The sequence below is a fragment of the Myripristis murdjan genome, chromosome 9, assembly GCF_902150065.1.
Source record: "Myripristis murdjan chromosome 9, fMyrMur1.1, whole genome shotgun sequence".
Taxonomy (NCBI): Eukaryota; Metazoa; Chordata; class Actinopteri; order Holocentriformes; family Holocentridae; genus Myripristis; species Myripristis murdjan.
This window is the reverse complement of record NC_043988.1, coordinates 22471571-22496088: the sequence shown is the minus strand read 5'-3', so window position 1 is coordinate 22496088 and position 24518 is coordinate 22471571. Positions and strand designations below refer to the sequence as shown.

Genomic DNA, 24518 nt, shown 5'->3' with positions numbered 1-24518 from the left:
TTTCCATATTTTTGCTTTGTTTCCTATTTTTTTGTACAGAGATATATACAGATAGGCCTAAAGAAAAATGTTTTTTATTTGTTTATCTCACTAAGTTCTAGTGGTGATATTTAATTTACTGTTTAATTTAATTTCCCCATGGAGATCAATAAAATGTCATCTTATCGCAATGACAATCAGAAATGCTTTCACAATCAGTGATGGGACATTAAAGTCATCTCACCTTGCTGGGGCTGAGTTTGTTTCTGTCCACTGGTGCAGAGTCTTTGATCATCTCCAAAGCGCCTTCTCCAAAACACTGACCATAGAAGTTCTGGGGGTGAGGAAAAATGATCCAGTATCAAACACAGTGCTGTGCCTCGACACCAACTTTGTACAGTTTTCTCTGTAGTTAAAGGTTATTAATAAAAGGACAAAATTATTCTTGAAAGAATACTTGAAAAGCTGAAAGGTCATAAGTGATTGATGTTTTATTGCTGAAAGGGCAAGCATTTCTGCTTTTTAGCACTCAAATGAAAAGCAAGTGTCAAAGGAGTCTGTGATCACCCAATGAAAGTATAAAAACTCATTAGAGCAGATCGGACTGTGATATTCTTATTCTTGCTCCTAACCTTGGTCTTTCTGCACGGTGCTGTACCCAGACATTTTCGGCTTCCCTCATTTCATCCTGTCCTTACAGTCCTTTTTTATTCCATTTGCATGCACACGGCACTCATGAATACACACGCACGCGCGCATACACACACACACACACACACACACACACACACACACACAAACTCACCCCCCTCTCTCTTACCTCCAGCCTGTGAGAGATCTCTGGCAGATGTGTGATTCCTGGCTCCTTATAAATGAATTCCCGTTCATCCAGGTCTCCGAACTTGGCCCCATAAAACCCCACTCGGAAATAGGTTCCGAACATCCTCTTATGGCCCTGAGGGGAAGAAAGACAAATCGACTCAAGCTAACACAAGAGGTGACTGTGCCAGACTTAAAAATATCAGCCAGGCATCAAACATGAAGATGAAATATTACACCATAATCTTGAGGACATCTGTAAGACGTTCTTCCTCATTATGTTGACAGCTTTTTAGTGGCTTTCTTCATTGCAAATAAGATGTGTGTTAACCGAGATTTGAAAAACGTGGCACCGACTCTTTCAGAGAGATTGATAGAGCTACATTAAAACAAATGACGGTACTTTTGAAGGATCACTGGCAACCTTACTGCTCCTGAGACGAAAGTTCCCCTCTGACTGAAAAGATGATATATACTCTACAAATGCCAAACAAAGAAGTTCATGCAATGATTTTTAATTTATTTTTTTATTTTTTTTACATGTGGAAGACCTTCCTGCCTGAAAAAAAAAAGGTTAACTGAAAACACAGAGTGGCACTTTTAAAGCACAACGGTCCTTACCTTCTGAATGATCCTGTCAAAGGCTCTCTGTAGTTTGTCATGAGTGGAGGCCAGCTTTCTAAAATCTCGGTGTGCCTCCAGGATTGGTATGATGATCTTATAGACCTCGTTCACTGCCTCATACAGGCCGCCCTGACAAGACATGCATTAAGGTTGATTATCATGATGACTTCTGAAAATAGATATCAACCTATTTTCTGATGAGTTAATGTATATGCAAATGTATTTAACACCAAAAGCATTTGATTTCCATGTGATCTAAATCTTCCCTGGCATGGAATCCCTCTGACAGTGAGTGGAAACACTAATGCACTTTAACAATTTAAACCGGCTGTCTTACGTTGCTGAAGAGCTCTGCAGCCTGCTCCAGCAGTCCCACCAGGCCACCCTCAGTGAAGTAGCGTCCCGAACACACCCCGTCCTCGTCCGGGGACAGGATGTCATCTGACACCGCCGACTCCTCCAGCACGTTAGGGGAGATGTTCTATGGAGAAAATCAGTTGACTAATCAATCAATTAGCCCTCTAATTAATCAAATAATCAATCGGCAAGGCTGACTCCAGTATGTAAAAGGAGATGTCCTACAATGGGAAATGGAGCTAATTGGATGATCGTCCAATCAATGGTGTGCTGATTGCTGCAGGTTACAATCTCTTGTGCCGGGACACAGCAGAAGTCTTGTGTGTGTGTGTGTGTGTGTGTGTGTGTGTGTGTGTGTGTGTGTGTATGTGTGTGTGACAGCTCACAGAGTGCACATCGTAGCTGCTGTTATAACTGTTTGTTTTCAGTTCAGGGGGACACTCTGTTCCCATGTTCCCACAGCAGATATGACTCAGAATCATCTGTATGCCACTATGTTGCTTTTTTTTTTTTTTTTTTTTTTTTTTTTTTTTTTTTTTTTTTAACCCCGCTTCAACTTCAAAGGCGCTGTGTTAAGCAGTGCTACCAAGAGACCACATTTATATGTTGACGGTATGAGTGTACAGCTCCCCCCTCTGGACACACACAGCTCAATTTGGAAATCGTCTGTGGGGAGCTGTGCGGTGTGGTGTGAAGTGGAGGGGAATGCTTGCTTCCGTTCAAAACAAAACAACCGACCGCCACAACAAACAAAAGATGTTTTCCTATGTGTGTGCCAGTGTTTACTGCTCTGTCCTCTTGCTTTCTGAGCATGTGTAATTTCTTGCATTTGCTGTGAGCGTGTCTCTACCTGGAAGGTGACGCTGCCCACGGGCAGGTACTTATGATCCTCCAGCATGCTGAGATACTCAGCCACCAGGGCGGCAGCATGCACCAGACACATGGCCGACTCAGTGTAACACTTCCTGTTATTGTGTTTCTCTGCCATGTTCTGCAGCCAGGTCAGACGCAGGTCAGGAGACGTCTGGTAGCCCTTCGCTATCCTGTGTGGGGATACAAAGTGGACATGGGCATTTGACGAGTTTTACTGGGGTTAATACAGGAGGTGCAGTGATGGCTGACATTGAGGCTGGGTGTACAACAAGTTCATTGTTTATATCAGTGGTGATTAGATTGATAAGTGGGTGCACTCCAGAGAAAAAAGGGTATATGCACTCTGCATTAATGTGTATTGTTGATTGCATTTGTCCTATGCAGGACACTGGAAATATTAAAAAAAAATATCTGTGTGTGTAAATGAGTGTTGCATGGTAGTTAACTGAGGCATGTATTTGTCATAGGCAATAAAAATATGGAAATTGTTTTCCTGTTCACGGAATGCATGAATAATTAGGAGAAAAACAGCATGGGTATAATAGAAAAATGCAGCAAATGAATTCATTTATCCTTAAGTAATCCAGGTGAGTCACTATACTTGTGCATTAATAAATTCAAGCATCTGGAGACCAAATGTCTCATGCATAAATGACCTATGTGTGTTTGGGAGCTTGAAAGTAAGTGTTGGGGTGAGTCCAGGTGAGCGTGTAAAGCTAACCAGCTATAGGCTTCACACACACACACACACACACACACACACACACACACACGCACAGACACATGCACACACATGCACACACATGCACACACAAATGCACACACGCACACACCAGGTGACTGTGACCAAACCCCAAACAGAAAGGTACATGATAAACGACACATGTAGGAAGAAAAACATATTTAAATGAAAAGCTTAGATCAACATACAGCGTATGTATGGACTCTTTGTCTCTGCGTTTCTGCTTTGTGCTTTTACACACACACACATGCACCCACACCCACACACACTGTGTTTGCATTTGCATATACACAAAGCCAGATCAGAAGACTAAACTGCTACCACATGGTTACCATAGTGAGGGCAGCAAATAGAAGCAAAACAACCCAGACCACAGAGAAATAGGAACCAGCAGTGCAACTCAGAGACAAGCCACAAAGAGAGAGAGAGAGCGAGACACACACACACGCGCATGCACACACACAAGCAAACACACACAGAAACAGATACTGAAGACAGAAAAGAAGACGACTTTTTTTTTTTTTTTAGGGAAGATGCTTCTTGTTTCTCACCTGTACATGAGGTCCATGAGCATCTCAGGGTCTTCCTGGAACTCTCTCATCTTCACTGTGTCTGACAAAATACTGTTAAGGTTCCTGAGAAGTTCATCTACCTGAAAACACAAACACACACAAAAGCACAGCATGTAGCTACATTATTGGTGATATCACTCTCTTTGTGGCATTGCCTGCAGAGTCTTTGCGCGAGTGTGTGCATTTGTGTGTGTTTTCAGTTACCTGCAAGGGCAGCTGAGTGTTCTGCATCTCTGCGTCCTCCTCTGCGTAGGCCAAGATGGTGCGGAGCGAGCGCCGCAGGTTTTCCTCCTCAAAGTCGGAGGATTTGCCCACCAGAGAGGCCAGAGACATTGTTACCTGCATCTTCACCCTCGAGAAGTTCTGACCAGGACAGAGACAGCAGACGGTGAATTACAGAGCCTCAAAATTTGAATCATTCATCAAATAATAATATGAAGAGTTTATCTGCAAAAACTGTATTCATTTCTATAAACCACATTATTTTCCAGGTAAGATCAATTTAAAAAATGATACAATTACATAAACAATGCATAGGCTTACTGTAAAGCACTTTGAGCTACACCCCCTGTATGAAACGTGCTATATAAAGTTTATTATTATTATTATTATTATTATTATTTATTATATCTGTTGCCACATTTTCAGAATCAAACTGCAGTGTAACGCTGAATTTCAACATGTGAAGATTTTTTTTCCTGTATGCACGGTCCTTGCTAGCTCCCTATTGATATCTTCCTTGCAAACTTAAAGTACATTTTTTTACATATTCAATGAGTAGAAGGCAGCTCTGCACATTTACATAAAATAGATAAGTGAAACTTAAGAGTGCAGGCATTACCTCTTTAATAACTATAGTATGTGACCACAGGTTGCTTCAAGCTTGCTTATTTGGGGCTGGTCTTTGTTTTACACAGCTACACAACATGATGTGCCTGTTGTTAGAGCCTCTACTGGAGAGCTGGCCTTTATTAGAAATGTTATCACTGAACCAAGCTGCTGGGTGTCCCGAGGATTCTCTAATACATACAATTACAAGCATCTGCTGCAAATCATGCAGGGCTGTGGACTTGAAATGATGCTGTTTGCGTCATGCTTGTTTAATGTACTGAAGCCGACCAACAGCACAGAAAGAGAGAGAGAGAGAGAGAGAGAGAGAGAGAGAGAGAGAGAGAGGGGGAGAGAGGCCTACAGCTGATGACAGATTGATAGAAATTTGCTGTATTGCAAAGATGTGGAGACTCCATTAGGGGGATTATTTGATCTTAAGTGTATTGCAGCATATGGCTGAGGCAGACCTTTCTATACAAAACAAATTTATTTTTTTACATTATAATCATAAATTTGGCACGGAGAACCTTTATAGAGTTATAAGAAAAATTGATGGTGATAAATTGCTCGTTGCAAGAAATTCTCCCTGTAAAAGCGAGTTTTTTTCCCTAGTTTTCACTCTCCCTCTTTACTTTGTTTGTCATCTGTCCGCCCGCTGCTTCTCTGTGTTTCTCCAGTCTTCACAATACCCTCCAAGAGAAGAGGCCTTACAAACATCTTCTCCATCCACTGCAGCTAGGCTTCTGTGCATGTGCGTGTGTATGTGTGTGTGTGTGTGTGTGTGTGTGTGTGTGTGTAGACCCATCTATCTCCAGCATGACCAGCTAAGCGGGAAATGATCTCCCATTAGCGGAGACATAATCACCCATGGATCATCTCTACGGCCCCATTCTGTTCAACTGAGCATGGAGCCAGAGCCTAACCACCCATCACTGCCCCCTAACTCGGTGTGTATGTGCATGTGTGTGTGTATGTGTGTGTGTGTGTGTGTCTGCGCTCACAAGCAGCCTAAATGATGGCTTAAGTCAACACATAACCCTCTCTGTCTTTCTCTGTCCTTTTCTTGCTCATCTGTCCAGTTCCCTTCACCCCACCTCTCTTTCCAACCTATCCATAATTAGACCGGCTTTAACCACAGAAAGATGTTTTTATCGATTTGTTCCATTTCTGGAAAAATCCTGCTCCATTATTTCTCTTTTTTTTTACGACCACAATCTAATATGAAAGCAAGGGAGAGAGCGAAAGAGTGTGTGCGCGCAATATGAGGGCGGATGGACAGATGAAAACATAAACAGAGGAAGAAGTAGAGTCCTGTATGCATGAGTCATATGGCTGCTACGCTAATTCAGATCACAGCTCCCTCTGTGTACACCATATAAACAAACACACACAAAGACACGCAGAGGGGAAATACCCACTCACTTTAAATTAGAGGTATGAGTGTGTGTGTGTTTCATGGGCTCGTATCTGACTTTCATTAAAGTGAACACACTGTAAACACAGGAAATATCGACAGCATCGGCAGTCACCAAACTACCGGGGAGACTGAAGGAAAATGCCCTGCCTCGGCCTCCCTTCCTTCAGATCTCACTCTCTCGTCCACTTTGTCCTTTTTTTTTTTTTTTTTTTTTTTTTTTTTACTTCTCTGTCTCCACTTTTCCTCTGGCAAAAACACTTCTTTCTCTGTCATGATTTCTTCCTTTTCCGCCCTTTCTTTCTCCCTCTCCCCTTGAGGTACAGTACATATACTTAAACAGATGCACACACACACACACACACACACACACACACACACACACTCACTGAGGCCTGGCTGTCATTAGTTAAAGGGGGGTAGGAACACGGGGCGGCAGACAGTGACATATCTCTCTGCTTGCTACTCGGAGACACATCCTTCAGCAGAAACTTTCTCCAGCGCGCTCAAAATAGACATGAAAAAGACATTATAGCCGGGCAGGAGAGAAAGAGTGGAGACGATGGAATAAGAGGATGTGCACAACTCTCTCTCCTTGTGTGTGTGTGTGTGTGTGTGTGTGTGTGTGTGTATGTGTGTGTGCATGCACCACAAGCGACCCCGTGAGCACCAACATGAAATTTTATCTGACATAAATATGGCAATATGCTTGCCTTTTTATTTCTTCTGCAGGCTCAGATATTAGATAAAGTTGCATCTGACAGAAAAGGTAGCAAATGTCTGACATCTGCTGTGCATATGTGTGTGTGAGTGTGAGTGTATGTGTGTGTGTGTGATCCTAGAGTCATACACATGGTTAGAAGTTAGATAAAATTTTATCAGAAAAAGAGTGGTGGCATATGCCGGTCCTCTGTTGTTATTTATAGAGAATGTGGCTGTGTGTGTTCTTGTGCATGTTTAGATGATAAATGACGCTGTTTGATCTAACAAAAAAAGAACATGTCTACATATGCGTGCGTGTGTGTGTGTGTGTGTGTGTGTGTGTGTGTGTCTGTGTGTATGTGCTTACCTAAACTGGCACATCACCAATATAAGCCAGCATTATTTATGTGTATCTGAGCATCTGTGTGTGAATGCTGTAGTGGATGTGCTTACATTTGTGTTTGTGTGTGTGTGTGTGTGTGTTTGAGTGTGTGTCCTTACACTGGCATTGCTGTAGCTGTATCTCATGATGAGGTAGAGGGTGGCGCAGGCCTGGCTCCTGTTCTCGTCAACAGGGCTGCTGCAGTACTGAAGAACTTTCTGGCACAGGTCCGCACACTGCTCTGCCTCCTCTTCAAACAACAGGTCCCCAAACTACACACACACACACACACACACACACACCCACTCACATGAATATAAATAATACTGGCTTGTATCAGCAATGTGCCACCCCCATAAACAAACAAGTACATTTAATTTGGGCACACATGGTCCTCATGCAAGCACTCCATCCCACGTACCCTTTCCCCGCTCCTCACGATTTGAAGGCAAACACACACACACACACACACACACACACACACACACACACACACACACACACACACACACAAACGAGTACCTTGACAACAAGCGCTCGGAGTGTGCTGAAGGTGTGGGACAGGAAAGTGGTACTCTGGTTGCAGGTGAGGCAGTGGAGCAGCACCTTCAACACCCCGCCCACCACGCTGTCCTTACATTCAGCCAATGGCACCGCCTGGGCAGGAAACAGACAGCGCAATCAACAAATCAGAATTTGTTTGAATCAGAACATTTTTGAAACCCCCGTCAAAGTATTGAAATTTTGAAAATGCAGACCTGCGATGGCTTGAGTTGACTGAGGTTTTTGAAAATGCTGACATAGGACTGTCATGTGATCGAGGCTATAATCTAATATTAAGCAGGCGCAGGCCATGCTCGATTGGACTTTTTTTGATTTAGGGGCATTTCAGTGCAGAAACCGCGCTTTTGGAAAACAGACTAAAAGGTTAGTGTGGTGTCGTGTGGCTGGAACACCAAAATGCTTTTATATTTACTGGGTTAGTGTGGACATGGCCTGACACAAAGCCTGTGGAAGCTTAGTATTTGTGAGCCATTCAGAAAAAAGCTGAGCGAGGCTACAAAATTAAACAGCCAAATCATGAATTTTGTAAGAATGTAATTACATTTATTTTTAAATACACTTATTTTAAGGATAGCATGTCTTACTGATGGAAAATAATCTCTTGATAGATCTCTGATCCCTCTGCAACACAAATTACTAGCTGCATTTTGCTGTAGCATTCATGAGGAATGCAAGTGAACATATCTCTTATGCCACAAAATAGGCTATAATTTACATTTTGTATTATTTTTTTTACTGTCATTTTTTCCTCTTCTGTTTTGTCTTCTGCATCTTTCCTCTTCTTGTTTCAGCTTTATCTCAACTTTACCATAATCTTGTCTTGCTTTCTATTGTTATATTGCTTTCTGAGTATCCTGCTTTTGCTGCATCTGTCAAAGCATGTAGTAAACTCTGTTAAAGTTGCTTGATAAATAAAGTTATCATCAGTATTATTATTATATTCATTATTTAGTTAATATACTTGACAGATCCAAGACAGGTAGTTCGTTGACAGTAGCTCAGGAAGAGGCACTTTACCTTCAGATAGGGTGGTTAAAGACATGGTGACGTATAAAACGCTACCAGAAAAAAGAAAGAATCTGCATGGGTGCAGGCTGTCTTGACAGTTTAGGGTGTCCTGACCTGCACAATCGTCTCCAGCAGGTCCAGCACTATGAGGTTCGACTCTGTAGCTAGATTCCCACTGATCAGAGCCTCCTGGTCCAACTCTGCCTTAGTTCTGGTGGGAGATGGTGAGAGAAATATGTTACATATAAAGGGCAGTCAGCAAGAGAGAAATAAAAAGACAGATAGAGTGAAAGGGAAAGAGTGGCAGAATGATTCAGGAGCCTTAACAGAAGCAAAAAGCAAAGAAGAAAATGCAAAGAAAATGAACAATGCAAGAAAAAACAAATAAAGGAGGTAAAAAAGCAAGAAAGAAAAAGTTGCACAGGTTAGTACATACTTGTCCTGCCTGTCGTTGGTCTGTCTCCACTGGGTGAGGTCTTTCCTCCAGCGCAGAATCTCTTTCTGACCCACAGCTCTATCCATTCCTGCCAGGGGTCAAAGGTCAAGCAACTTAAGTGAACTACAGATTCTGTACTACTGTCCATGCAAATTCCTGAAGGAAACAGCACTGCATTCTCCAATTAATGTGACATCAGGCAAATTCATTCGTCATTCAAGTCAGCAAAATCTGTATTTTCACAATAATATAATGTTTGGTGTATTTTATTTATTCATGATTTGTAGAAAATGACTCTACCACCACACCACGTTGAAAGCTGTTAGCAGGAATAGAGTGGTTTAGTGCCGTAACCTAACTGTTGTTGCACTGCTTTGGAATAATAAGTGCACACTAGGTTTCGAAGTACTTCATGTTTAAAACTCGGAAAAACTGCATGCATAATGTGGGTCTAAATTCAATAACAACAAAAGAATGCAATTCTCACATTTAAAATTCAAAATACTACCCCTCAAGTACTCTGCAGAGGGCCAGGACATACTCTACCTCCGACCCGTTTCATCATTTCCCCACGGGCTCCCATCCCCCTCAGCAGGGCTTCCTCCAGCTGCAGCTTGGCCTGTTGAGACTTCTGTAAGGCCTGAGTGCTCACCTTGTCACTGCTCTGCTTACCCTGCGCGCACACGCACACACACACACACACACACACAAAGTCAGCTGCAATTTTTTTTCTTAGTTTTTACTAAGGAGAAATTTCACACCAAAGGCTAAAATGTGATTCTGAAGTCCTCATTTCACTAAACTATACATGTGTGATGAACTATGATTTTTCTTCCACCACTTTTTTTTTCCACAACTGAAACATTCAACAATGCTTTTGACTAATGATAACATTAGGCCTAATAACTGAAAAAATAACTAAATAACTAAAAACACTTTCTGTTGTTAAGTTGCAAAACCTGTGCATGATGAATTCTTGGTATATATTCAAATGAAAAGAAAAGAACTTGAATTATGACTTAGTTCAGTTTTACAATACAACAAAAACAAAGCTTGCACATCCCAATAACTTAAATCCAGGTGCTAGACTGATAATAGCCCTTGAAATGTGAGAAAAAAAAGGTCTGCATACTAGAATTTGGCTCCCATAGATTTTCACTGTTGCCACCAACAGTAAAAAGCTACAGGAGCCAAACTTTAGTGTGCCGCCTATTTTCTTCACAAACCAAACTAAACTATGGCCTAAAAACCAAGGTATAAACCAAACCGTGAATAAGGTACCATCATATCTCTAGCATATACGCACACAGCACATACAAACACACAGCCATCCTCGAGACCAAAACTCTTAAAACATACAGCTGCAGCCAAAGAACTGCACAGAAAAAACGATTTACGCACAGTGGTGCATAAATCAGTATCCAGCAGAAGGTATTAGAAAGGGATCCATTGTGCTTAACAAGTCTGAGTGAGACGTGATGCAGGGAAATACAAAAATACTTTGTGGTGTAAATTACACTGAGCCAAACAAGATGATAAATAAGCAAACTGACCCTGTACTCAAAGCAAGACACACAGATGGTAAGGAGCTCCAGCAGCTTGTTGAGCTGAGAGGGGGGCATATCTACGGTCCAGCGCTGAATCAGACTCCTGTCAGCGTTCTTCATCACCCACAGGAAACACACCAACAGTTGGCGACTGGTGTCTGCTGCAAGGGTGACTCCTGTTTTACCTTGCTGGGAAAAGCAGATGAGAAACATAGGGTATAATGTGGCTACTGCTGAGCAAGAGCAACTAAACACACACACACGCATACACACACACACACACACACATGCCCAATCCACTGTTCTCTGCTGCCTGGATGATAATTGGTTTACCAGACTGGCTGTATTAAGTTAAGAGAGAAATACAACATAGAGTAAGGGCTTGGAAAAATGGGAAAATATATATATATATATTGCAACATTTTTGACCTGATATCGATATATTGATATTGTGATGAAATTATTGTGATTAATATTAGTGCTTTCAGGCGATATTAACAAAGAAGAGATTTCTGATAAACAGTCATTAGTAATGTGGATGTGGATGATGACCAAGCAGGTAGAGGAAAATGCTAGAAAAACTTAGAGCAGCCTAGTAAGTTTATAAAATTGCACCCCTTTACTGTAATGCATCTTTTACAAAACCAGGAAAAGACAACAATTCTATAATATCACAATATTAGGTTATCTAAAACCCCAGATGATATTTAGTCTCATATCAAAATATAGTTATAACATCAGTATAAGACTTAGCCCTACACCGAATGATACAGTACATGAAAGACAGTCACTCCCCCCAAACCTAATGCATAGAGACACTATCTCTTCTCACACACACACATAAACGCACATGCATGCACACACAGACTGACATACCAACATGTATGTGCTGGTATGCACAGCCAGGGTGGCCACTGATCTACCAGATTAAAGGATAAAAGAACTCCAGGTGACACATATAGAATGGTTTTCCAATGTATATACATGTCAAAAAAATTCAAACATCCTGGGACAGACACATACAAGGGAGTCCGCATATGTATACTTCACCTCCTTTCTTTCTCTTCAAGATATAACTTGACATACTGCATACAGTGCGGTAGATGCTTTCATCCGAAGCACCTTACTGCAGCCTGAATGTGTATATTTTTATCATGGCTGCTCCCGCTTGGAAATGAACCCATAACCCTGCCAGTGTTAGTGTCATGCTTTATCCATTGAGCCATACAAAACTTGTGCGTAGCCAACCTTTCAAACCACTGCATCATTCTCAAGCTTCACTGACCCACAAGGAAATATGGCCGGCCCATCCATTTCACTTCGACCTCAGAGAAGCATGGCACTCTTTCCCATCTTAATAGGGGTTAAATCTACTGTAGATGTGGAATCTGATTAATTTACCTTCATTTGTCTGATGATGGATCGCTACTGTGGAGGGCTACTGCTGCTGCACTGGGTGGCAGCTTTGATAAATGTAGCCATTAACCTCCTGGCGCTCTAGGTGTCCCACCTAGAACCAGGTTTTCAGGCCTTCTTTTTCACTCCACATCAGGAGCGGGTGAAGCTTGCCAGAACCAACTCAAGACATGAGTAACACGCAATCAAAAACAGCATTTGTTTATTTGATGCTGTAGATTGTGTAACAAGTCATCTCTGCTGGTAAGAGTCAGAAAGTTTGCCTGGAGCAAAACTGAGTAATAAGGGACAAAAGAATAAGGCAGCCGTGTTTGGATCTGCGCTGGAAACCAGGCCAGTGGCTTCGTTGTGTGTTAACTCAGTTTTTCCACAACAGTATTTCAGGTACCAACATACAGGGAAAACATTCATCTACTGGAGAAAATAAGAAGTATGAAGAGAATGGCAGTGTTCAGTTTTAGTGCCCATGTTGTTGCTGTAGCTACATTTGATGGATGTGTTTGTCAGACAAGACGGCCCTGTTCACTTAGGATGCCAATGCCTGCCCATAAACCATCTCCTGGAGGTGTGCGTGTGGGTGTGTGTGTATGTGTATGTGTGTGTATGATTCTTCAGGATGGATGAAGTGTGTGTGTGGCTCTGACAGCTAATCAATCTACCTCATAGCAGCTCACCTGTTAGGAGGCAGAAAACCCACAGATAGAAACATGGACGTACACACACAAACACACACACACTTGAGTTTTCAAGAGCAATCAAAGGCACAGTGTTGATGGCGTAGGGTGCTATAATCGTCATAACCATGAGATCATTGGAGAGTCTCACCATGGATGCCATGGAAACGAGAGCACTCCTCCCCAGGGTGTTGAAGGGGTTCCCGGCAATCGCCATGGCAACAGACTGATTGATGGGAGGGACATTTTCAAGGTCGTCCTCAGGTCCACCTGTCTTGTTTTTCCCGCTGCGCGCGTCAGAGACTACGGAGACAAACAAGGGTCAAATATGTTAATCAGGGTAAATCAACCACCTTACGGGTTGTTCTTATTATTGATGTTGCTCTTTTTGGTGCTCCAGGCAGTCAGTAACATGCAGACTGCAATTTACTGCACTTTTTACCATCTCTAACAAAGTCAGAAAGTGCAACTTTCTGTGCAAATTCAGCGTGTACAACTTGGGAGTTTGCAAGTATGTGTATGTATGCTTGTGTGATGATGAGATGGGGTTTACTGATCCCCAAGGATCATTTGTGGGTGTGTGTGTATGTGTGTCTGTACCAGTGAAATCCAGGTAGTTGGTAGAGTCGATGATGATGCCCACCAGGGGGAGGTAGAGAGCAGCAACCTTGGCTCTGACCTCAGGTTTGATACAGCGATGGTCTAAGTCATGGGCACACAGCAGGCTGCAAGTGGCATTGATGGCCTTCCTCTGGACCTTCCCCCTGTGTTATCACACAAACACACACACACACACACACACACACACACACACACACACATACAGTGAAGTCGCTCTTTTTAAACTTATTTCATAAGGCAAAACCACTAAAACTAAACTAAAATATTTACCGTTTTATTGTAATTCAGAATGTGAGAGTACAGCAAATGTCTGCACATGAGCATGCATGCAGATGAGTGCGACTCTTCTGTTTTCTTAATCTGTGAATACAAATCCTAAAACACTTGTCTGCACGGCAGAAATAACTGCAGGTCATGGATCGGCCTCTGTGCACTTGCACTCTCTAATCCAGACTAATAATGTCTGGAGGGAAATCCTTCTCAACTATAAAGGAACCTAAAAGAAAAGTTTGTGTTTGTATGTGTGTGTGCGCGTGTGTGTGTGTCTCCATACCCCTCTGACTCCATGTCCAGCGCGGCACTGAGCTCTGTCAGCAGCAAACCGGTGAGGTAGTGCTGCTGCTTGAACTCTTGGGACAGCTCGAACAGACCCAAGATCCTCTGCTGCTCCTGGAAACTGCACGAACTGGAGTTCTGAATGGACAGAAGATAGGAGGGAGGGAAGGAGGGAAGCAAGAGGTGTGGAGACAGAGAGAAAGAGAAGGGCAAAACCAAAACTAAATTGCGATTTCCGTAAAAGCTTTTTGCTTGATACAAATTGCTAACCCTACTCCCACTCAATCATATCCACTCTACTCTCTACTACTATTTTCACTGAAAAATATCCTGTTCTGTCGTTTTCAGCTATTTTCTTTCTTTTCCTCACATTTCTCTCTTACAAAATCAGTCTATCATGGCGATACTTTCATGACACTAAGGCTTAAAAATATCCATTACTTGACTACTGATATTTTGCAATCTTGTTGCTCTAGGAATGTTTGCTTATTCTACCGCGGTCAATTTTGACTGACAAGTGGGCTGACCTGTGAGGAGATGGATGGGCAAGGGGAGGCGGGAGCAGATGCGGGGCTGCTGAAGAACAGGCTGAGGTTGAGGTAGTGTTCGTGGCTGCACAGGATACGCAGGAATTCCAGACGCATGGTGATCAGCGTCGGCATTGAAACGCTCTTAGCTGACATCTATGAAAGAAATGAAACTCAGTGTACTCATTTGATGCCTAATACAGTGCTGAGAAAGTTTTTTTTTTTTTTTACTGATGATTCTCAACTACTTTTCAATGGCACTCCATATATTTTAGCTTCATTTCCATCACCAAAAGGAATCTCTTGCAATTTCTTACAGTTGCTAATTAAAAGAAAAAAGTTTTAACACTTAATGGATTATGAGTCTGTCTGTATTTCAAATGCTCCTAGATAAGTTATTCATTGTTAGCCACAGTTCAAGTTCAAACAACACAATCTGAAATTGGTGTGACCAAAAATGTGGATAGCATTTACTTGCAGGGGTAATGCAAGCTATTTTTAGCTTTCTTCACCAAACTGAGACAAAGTGACGCATGAACACACAAAATAGAAATCCTAAAGCGCCACCACAATAGTTCCAACCAGCTATTTTACTTATAATTGCCCCCATCAATCTTTAACAGAGTTGGTGCTGCTTTAGTCAGATTTCCATGACTTTGCCAAACCTTTTATAAAATTATAATTTCCCATTACTTTTCCAGGGTCTGGAAATTGTATTTTCAAATTTTCTGACTTGGGCCAGGTTTTTCATGACCATAAGAACCCTGATGACATTTAATCATAACCGATACAGCAGTTAAATCAAATGCTTTGCCAAAAATTTCACAAGAAAGGCTTGCAAGAAAGAGTGTATTCTTAATGCCGAACAGAATAATTCCCAAAAAGGAACACGTCTTCATGAGTCTACCTGGTTGCAGTAGTTTTTGACGAGCTGGAAGACAAAGCCTCGGTCCATGAGAGACAGCAGGTCATAGAGGAAGAAGGCCAGGCTTATGTTGACCTTCTCTGCTTGCTCTAGCTCCTAAAACAGCAAAAATAAACAAGCAGCAATCATTAAGCTGTAAGATGTGAGGGATCTTACCAAGCATCCAGCTGTTCCAGATGACCTTATGAGCAGATGCAAATATAAGCAGCACTACTGACTCCGTGCTGTTTGGAGGGAATAACAACATCTACATGGAGCAACTGCATCCACCCAAACCAGCTGAAAAGAAGTTGAAAAGTTGCACTGAATTAATGCTGCCATCTTAAATCCATGTGACAAAGTAAATAAAATGCACCCTCACATGCACAGAAATACAATGTTATGTAATAGTTTTGCGGTGGATTTTTCCTTTAGCTGAGGTTAAGAAATTGTGCCCAATTAAGTAAAGGTTATTAGGCTACAGAGGGTCACTGACATATTGCGTGAATAGATCAAAATGCATTGTCAAGATCCTCATCATATTTACTTTTTGTTGCTTGACGAGGATGGTCCCAATCTCAGCGGTAACCACGGAGACAATGGTGGTGATGTCATCTTTAAACCGGTCAGAGAAGCGGCTTCGTCGAGGGACATTGTTCTTCTCCAGCTGAGAGACATGTTGAGCCATGCTCTTCACCTGGAGATTACACACACGCGCACACATACGCACACACACACACACACACACACACACACACACACACACACACAGCATATTAATTTATAAACATCCTATTACAAGGGGTGGAAGTACCACCAATTCACAAATTAAATAATAAATAAGGAAAATGCTTGTTTGAAAACAAGGGTGATGAATATGCATGGGAACTGATACCCAGCCAAGCTATATGACAGATCCAGAGATGATCTGATTAAACCGGTTCCCTGATAAAAACACAGCCACACTTCATTATTTATCATCACTTTCTATAATTCCTCCTGTAACAAACTACAGTGCTCCTCTTTATTATGTAAGGTGAGCATCCTCCAGCCTTAAAGGGAGAAAAGAAAAACAACTTAAAGAATTCAAGGTAATGAAAATTAATGCATTTTTAAAACCTTGTCATGATTTATCTGAATAGCAAAAGAGAGTGATAAACTGCCAGAGTAGTTGCTAAATTCAGTGACAATTTGATTTGAACTGGTGATTTCAAAGCATCCTTTTATTCATCACTCTCACAACAAAATTATCATTTATCATTTAAGGTGCAAGGCTACAATGTCATTTATCATCTGATGTGGGTGTTTTTTTCTGTTGCATTCATCTGTTTATAGATTAACATGAGAAACAGTTTTTATTTGTTCTCTGATAGGTTGCCATAAGTTGCCATACTTTAAGTTACAAAACCACACTCACCAGCAGCTCAAAGAAGAACCAAGCATATTTGTATGCGTTCTCCCTGCAGACTCCAGTGCTGACGACCATCTGTAGGGCCAGCTCTTCATGAAACTGCTGCAAGAGAGAAAACACACAGACTATTTTAGGACACCGCCTCCCTCTGGCAGTTGATAAAATAAAGATTATTTAATTAAAAATCCAATTATTGTACTGGATATCACGATGAATTGATTGGTAAATTTAGGCTGAGCTTTGAACAAAGGGAAGAGGATGAAGGAAACTTTTGCTGAAACACAAACAGCCACAGATGGTGTGTTCAATGTCACACTCCCCCCCTGTGGCCACCAGCGGGAACTGGTGCCATGCTGTACCCAATCAGAAGTCTGAATCATGTTGAGGATGTACGCAATCCAAAACGTAAGAACTAAAAAAAAAGTTATTAAAACTGCTGAATACCATTTTTAGATTTAATTAAATGAAAAACAGCCACTCATGAGCAATGAGCAGACTGCATGGTCGACTTGAAAAAGAAAAGCAAGGCTGGGCTTTGCACCTTTCTGTTGGAAGGCCTGGTGCCTCCTGTGGTGTTCTGAGGATGGTTGTTTACATCCACATAGGTGGACATGCGGCTGCCGGGGTTGTTATGAACCTGTAGACGGAAACAGAAACACACAGCTTTCATCACAAAGAGCGTGATGGATGCATCCATTAGAGTCAGTGTGTAGTGGCCTATTACAATACCTAATGTACTGTGGAGATGAATATCAAGTGGCTGTTTGGTGTGTATGAGCGTGCACACTGAGTTGTTTATGTACTCTAGAGTGTGTGTGTATGTGTGTCAAATTATTAGCCGTGCATTCCCCTGGCACAGCATGGAGTGTCAGGGTGAATGTGTGCAGAAACAATATATTAACATGCTCATACAACATTTTAAATGTGCACTAGTTGTCCACTGTGAGTACAATCGTGACTCTGCGTCAGTGTTTCACCCAGATACAGAACGCTCTGGCAGGGAGACAAGCTTTTAGGACAGCATTTAACCTATGTGATGGTGAATTATTCCCTCTTTCTACAACAAATTAAGTCCTGTCAGAGCTTTGACAATAATACAATCCTTGAATATGTCAATTTTAAACAATAAAGTGAGCATTTTGTACTGAAAAGGAAGATTGTGGTTGCAGTCCATTCATGGGATTCATGATTTGATTATTTTTGACATTTGATTACTTTTGACAAGAGCCTGTTTTTCTGCGCTGGCACAACTCTAAAGTTATAAACTAAATTCTTTCAGGTGAAATGACAGCTCCTGCAAGCAAGGTGATGCACCAGGCCAACTCGGCAGTTTGGTACCTTAGCAGCGAGGATGTTTTTGACCTCAGCGTCTTCAGCAGAGCTGTGTGGACCGGGGATGTCTGGGTTGCTGCTGCTGCGGACCCTTGACTGGAGAAGCATATTGCCAACAGAGCTTGCCGTGGCCCGACCCATGGTGCTGTAGCGGCTCTCTGCAGAAGGCAAAGCACTGCCTGCACCTGGACATAGGTGCAGGAGCAAACAAAAATCTCAATTAACTGCTCATTTTGACTTAATTATCAAAACGGTCATCGAATCTAAAAATTACCACTGCAAACTTCACTATGAAAAACAGTAAAGAGTTAAGAAAAAGTAAACCTAACTTGATAATCATAGATTATCGTTTCCAACATTGATAACGAACAACTCAGTCAATCAAAAATGAAAATCAAAAGTGTGAGATGGAAGTCAACTTGAAGAGGAACAGGTTTGCTCACTGTGCCGAGGGTCACAAAAACACGGTGAAGCAGCTTTTAGTTCCTATCCAACACGTAACAAGCTTCCAGCTGATCTGAGGTCTGCTCCAACTCTCAGCTCTTATAAATCCAAGCTCAAAACTTTACTGTTTGCCTCTGCCTTTTATCAAATTATGCACTGTACCTATAACTTTTTTTTTTTTTTTTAACTTTTTTAATGACTTTTATTTACATTTAACTGCTGTCCAATTTGAGCTTATTGCTTTCTATTTAAATCTTTTTAATTTTATTTAAATGCCTTTTTATTGCCTTGTGTTCCTTTTACATTTTGTCTGGATGTCTTTTATGTAAAGCACACTTAATTGCCTTGTTGTTGAAATGTTCTGTACAAAATAAACTTGCCTTGGCTTGCCTATATTTAATTTGCACAAACAGCACATAGAATAGACAAATAGATGAAAAAGTTTACATTCAGTAAATGATACAGTTCAAGCTAAAGCTCTTCCTGAGGCTGCGTTTTCATGTTTCCCACATCCATATGTGCCTATTGTATGCTCTATTTGAGCAAATAAAATAACATACTTTTGCATTCAAGTGGTTTTGCATCTATCATTTTTGATTTCCATTTTTGGCCCTTTGGAAGCCTCTGCTATAAGTGATCACTAGTGGATATTAATTAAAAATGTTGAGGTTGCCCTATCCTATATTCTATCCTTTTTTTTTCAAACTATATCTTTCACAGTGTAGAGGGCCAATGATTGCTCAACAAGTGTCAAATTTTTATTCATATCGATGGAAATCACTGAGCTGAGATCTGAAGCTGATGACATTTTGTTGACGCTAACACAAGATACCGATAAATCCTTAGGATCAGTACCTGCACTCTGTATCTCTCGAGGCGGGTCAGGCAGGCGAAACACCCAGTAGAGGTAGGTTGCCAAGAGGCCATTCCTGCCCTGCTGGTCCCGGGCCAGCTCCTGGCTGTTATGGAGACTGTTGACAATGGACACCACTGACTCAAAGGCAATCTGGGCCAGATTGGCTGTGGGACACAAACAGGAACACATAACAACCAAAGAATGTTAGAAAGAAATATTTCCATGACATGTGACAAAAAGACAAAAAGACATGAGACATGAGACATAGAGAGGGGGACGCTGACAGACTCCTTCAGCAAAATAAGGAAACATAATTTTACAATAATTTGACTGACTAAAAACAGTTACACTATGAAAAAAAAACATATCAGTGATTATTTTAACATTATGTTTCAACTGTCCCACTTTTAATCTAATTGTCAGAGTTCAAGTCTGACATCTAAACAATTTAATACTTAACACAATCTAAAATATCGACTCATTTTAGTGTCCCTGGGACAAAATCATTTCAAGTGGGGGTCCTCAGCCTAGTAGGCTCAATAAGAGTTAACTCGGGACTTAAGAACATGAAAAACCTGGTGACCATCAACCTCTTTGTCTTAATTTGTCCATAGACAGGCAGTCATAATGTAATACCCTTTTAAAATAAAGCATGTTTTATTGTGTAAAAAAAACAACAATAAAATAAAATTAGTCAGCATGGTGTTTGACTGTCTGGACATTTTTAATGCAGTGATTGCAAGAGTTTGAACCACAGTCAGTTATGAAGTCATAGTGGTGTGTAATAACTATTAATTCTCTAAAATGCAGGGTGATGCATCGCTGCAACAATAACCACGGTCTTTACAGAGTTAAGCGAGTCGAGTCAACTCCTCACCAGTCTGGCCAGCAATGAGCATGGGCTGCATGATGAGGGTGAAGAGTTTATCCAGCACTAGGTGGAGGTAAAGGACCAGAGGCTCCAGCCTGGATGAGGACAGGGAGATGATGCTGAGCTTCAGTTCATGCTCCAGCTTGTTCTCTGGAATCTTCTCCTCCCTGACCCGAAGTGGGAACGTTGCTCCACCCTCCAGGGCGTGGCACAGGGTAAAGAAACGCTCCAAGTGGTTGTCCTGGTGCAGAACAGAGAATGTTTTTGTTACAGTGGGTTGTGGACAGGAAAGGCAAGGAGAGAAACAAAGACAAAGGCAAAAAGACAAACACTGGGTGAAACGCTCCAGGGTGGGTTTCCTGGAGATTACTCATTTAATTGTTGTGTGTGTGGGTTTGTACATGCATGAGACTGACAGGAAGAGAAAAAAAAATGAGGAAGAAAGAAAGACAGAAGTGTATGTGCTTGTGCATGTAACCATTAGTCACCTGTGTGTGTACAGAAGACACAGCCTGGATCTCCAGGTTAAAAAGTCCCTTATGACTCTCCATCCACTTGACTGGAGGGACCTGGGGAGGCATTTTCTATACCAACATGGAGACAGAGAAAATATTAATGTGTGTTCTCATAAGTCTGTGTCTTTACAACGCTATGTCTACAACACTGCAAGGACATCATAAAACCAAAGCAAATTATAAAACCAAGGACCAAACCAATTGTTTTATTTACACATTCATTCTTCTTATTATTATATTTTACTTTATGAAAAAAAAAAGTTTTACACCTTTACTAATGAGTAGAAATGCAGGTTGACTACAAAGATCTATTATTTGGAAGATGATGCATACCTCAGGTGTGTGCAGCGAGTAGTTAGCAGGTAGTCGGTCCAGGACGATCGGAAGACAGTACTGACCGGTCTGCAGTCGATCATTATTCAATATGGGCAGCCACTGAGTGAGAGGTAAACAGCGAGTGTTTTAGCTACAATAATGAACACATTAACACACACCAGATAACGCATTATGTATCGAGACAGAAAAAGAAAATAAACCTCACTCATGTTTGATTTCCTGGTTTGCTTACTAAAAAAATCGATATTTTGTTTCTGCATGTTCTAAAACCAAACTGATTAAGACCAAAATACTGCACATTATTTAAATTACATCTACTTTTCACAAATAAAGATCCACAAGAAATGCAGTTTACAATGATAAGCCAGATGACATAAAAGAATATCACTTTTTTGTGATGATAAATGTCTACATTTAGAAATACTCAGATTTTCTATAGATTTTTCCTGGAGTGTTATGGGTGACATTCTTACAGAGTATCCTATAAGCGTCTCACAGCTGCCGCTCTGGTTCTGTTTCTGCTGGCAGCTGATGTGGTAGAAGGTGAACAGCAGGTGATGTCTCTCTGTCAGACGGGCTGGAAGGGCAAGCTTCACTTCCTCATAAAAGTCTGGGGACCTGAGAGGGATTGAAAGAGTCTGTCAGCTTATATGGCAAAAAGGAGCAATCACATGTACACTGTGGTTTGTGTTAAAGTACTAAAGCAATGTCCACTTGCTTGTTATGGTAGGTGACTGGTGTGTACACCTCCTGCACAAACTCAGAGCCACTTGATTTCCCAAAAATAACCTGAGAATAGGAAGACAAAATAACATCAGTTAAATGTGTAATAAGTTAGATTTTAAGTGGCTATAAGATAGCGTATATATAATATCATAACACACTGCAATGTAATATAGCAATAACTCAACAGATACTTTGCCAAGTGCTGAGATTTCTGGCTTTTAAAACTCACTTCTCAGCATATACTCTGTTTTGGGACATGTGACTGAATGTGACTTATAACCGGTGTGAATTACAGGCCACATTGAGCTCTGCCAAAGATTTGTTCCTTTCACCTCAGTGAATACATTCACCTGTGTCGGGAGGAATCAATCACACAATGCACAAAGACCCATTCAGTGTGAATGCTGGGACAAATGAAGCATTCAGTGTGAATATTGGCAGGACTGAATTTTACTGTTATAGTATTATTTTAAAACTATTTGAACAGCACTCACAGGTAGCGAGCAGCTGGGGTCCTCTCCACACATGAACTGGATTTTGATGGTGATGTTTCGCACTGACGTCAGTCTGCTGACGAAGTTTAACCTCTGAGGGTAGATGTAGAGCAGGTTCCTGGAGAGACAGGGGGAGGGGAGGAGTGTGAGGGGATTTCCTGGTGCATTAATACAAGTCAGTCCCTCAGCAAAACTATGCAAAAAATTCCTGTTTAAAATGTAACAGTTGCTACATTCACCACTGGGTGGCGCCCTCTGTGCAGTAATATCTCAGTTATGTATTAGTAATGTGATAGTAGTGTCACAGCAAAGCCCTGATGACAGTTTGCTGTGACCTTCCTTAATTTGAATACAACACTGCAATCTGTCTTGAAACCTGAAATACAAGCGAGTGCCACAAATTCCACTGGAGACATACTGCTCAGACGAGAATGTCAATATGCAATTACCATAGAAAATGGCTTGTTCACACATGACGTTACTAATGCTTAGTCACACACCAACCGCTTGTTTTAAAACCACAGTGTTAGGCCTATAGTTAAAATGTGTGAGCAGAGGTTTTTACATTTAACACTGCTTCGTGTTACCAGGTAATTTCACTTGGGAGGAAATACCCAAAAATAAACACTGCACTAAAAGGATCAAAGCTTCACAGAGATGTCAAAACACTTTAGAGCTATGAGTAATGCAAAAGGTTTCTTGTTGCCCCTGGATAGCAAGACAAACACACAGTGTGGAGGAGCAAACAAAACTGTTTACACCAGAAGCAACAAACCATTTATTTTTCAAAAACTCCCGAAATTTAGAAAATATTTTAACCTGATTCAGAAAAGCCCTGTGGGTGAGTTTTTTCTCCAACAATGTAGGCCATGGACTCCCACAGACACATAAAACAAAGTGGCGTGACATGACTGTTACACTAGGTGGCGCTTTGTGTTCTGGCCTTTCAAATGCGCTGTATAATGTAGCAGAGAGCCAGCTGCTGGTGGGTCTAGGCGGTAACCCTAAATTCACAAATCTAGGTTCAAACTCTCACAAGTGTGGTTAAGGTTAAGGTTAAGGTTAGGGGCTGAGTCAAGCGCTGCTGTGCTGAATCAAGTGTGCATGTGCAAGAGTGTGCGAGAGTTTTGCAAAACTAAAATTGCAAAACTAGACACGACCCTGATGGCGACTAGTGGCTAGGCTAGCGGTAAAGTTTTATAAAAAGTAGGCTATCTTTTGGTGGTGACTTAGCAACTGCTTTCACTTTGCAAATATCACAGTTTCACAGCTAGAACGACTGGAATCGCAGGGGGGGCGGCTCTAGTGCCCCTTATGGACCACACCCCCCTGATAAAACATGAATCCAACATTGTGGCTTGAACAAGCTGACAAAAAACACGAATTCAATCATCAATCAGCTGCTATCAAACAAGCTACACAGTCTGTCTGTTGTATGTCTGTATAATGGTAGATGCATTGCTGGAGAGCAACCAAAACTGTGACACTGCCTGGGAAAAAAATAATGATTACATTTTTGAGGAGCTCTGGATGGCGCAATATCCAAATGGCTCAAATGTAAATGGAAAAAGTGCATGTGGCTCAGTCATGTGTTACGCCCTCAAACTGACCTGTAAATGTTGTGCGGGACGTAGACCTCACTGGCAGGGAACTCCAGCACCTCTTTCACTGCCCGAATGTTTTTCTCAGCCACGGGTATGAGAGGGATGAGCTCAGTAGACAGACAGGCGTGAGGCGTGTCAGTGACTGGGGTCATGTCCAGTTTTATGGTACCTGGATAATGAGGGAAAAGTCAAACTCACCATCGGCGGCCTGGATTTACATTATAATGTATATCCCATCCTATCCAATCTTATGATTAAAGAACAGAGACATTTGGGGGGACATTTTTTGCCTGATCATTACACAGAAAGACACATGATAGTCAAAAAATAGAAAAATAAAATAACATACAATCCTGGAGTGGGGCTTTTGATATAATGAGAG

General features: G+C 41.5%; 1 protein-coding gene across 3 annotated transcripts in view; it reads right to left on the bottom strand.

The window, feature by feature from the left end:
* The window catches only part of dock8 (dedicator of cytokinesis 8), a 57858-nt gene that overhangs the window by 9211 nt on the left and 24129 nt on the right, over nt 1-24518 (bottom strand). For 2 of the 3 annotated variants that reach the window (XM_030059399.1, XM_030059401.1), the window contains 30 exons: nt 24143-24305; nt 22533-22650; nt 22031-22101; nt 21786-21930; nt 21310-21411; nt 20950-21045; nt 20468-20702; nt 19590-19754; nt 18297-18475; nt 17500-17595; nt 16965-17060; nt 16095-16244; nt 15551-15664; nt 14644-14799; nt 14115-14254; nt 13541-13704; nt 13092-13243; nt 10857-11039; nt 9850-9976; nt 9304-9391; nt 8982-9078; nt 7818-7952; nt 7415-7567; nt 4171-4329; nt 3946-4046; nt 2630-2822; nt 1760-1903; nt 1420-1551; nt 800-934; nt 224-313 (listed from right to left, as the gene is read on the bottom strand). In XM_030059399.1, the coding sequence (XP_029915259.1) occupies nt 224-313; nt 800-934; nt 1420-1551; nt 1760-1903; nt 2630-2822; nt 3946-4046; nt 4171-4329; nt 7415-7567; nt 7818-7952; nt 8982-9078; nt 9304-9391; nt 9850-9976; nt 10857-11039; nt 13092-13243; nt 13541-13704; nt 14115-14254; nt 14644-14799; nt 15551-15664; nt 16095-16244; nt 16965-17060; nt 17500-17595; nt 18297-18475; nt 19590-19754; nt 20468-20702; nt 20950-21045; nt 21310-21411; nt 21786-21930; nt 22031-22101; nt 22533-22650; nt 24143-24305 (4079 nt within the window). The remainder of the gene's footprint in view (nt 1-223; nt 314-799; nt 935-1419; nt 1552-1759; nt 1904-2629; nt 2823-3945; nt 4047-4170; nt 4330-7414; nt 7568-7817; nt 7953-8981; nt 9079-9303; nt 9392-9849; nt 9977-10856; nt 11040-13091; nt 13244-13540; nt 13705-14114; nt 14255-14643; nt 14800-15550; nt 15665-16094; nt 16245-16964; nt 17061-17499; nt 17596-18296; nt 18476-19589; nt 19755-20467; nt 20703-20949; nt 21046-21309; nt 21412-21785; nt 21931-22030; nt 22102-22532; nt 22651-24142; nt 24306-24518) is intronic. The other variant, XM_030059400.1, reaches the window with a different exon arrangement.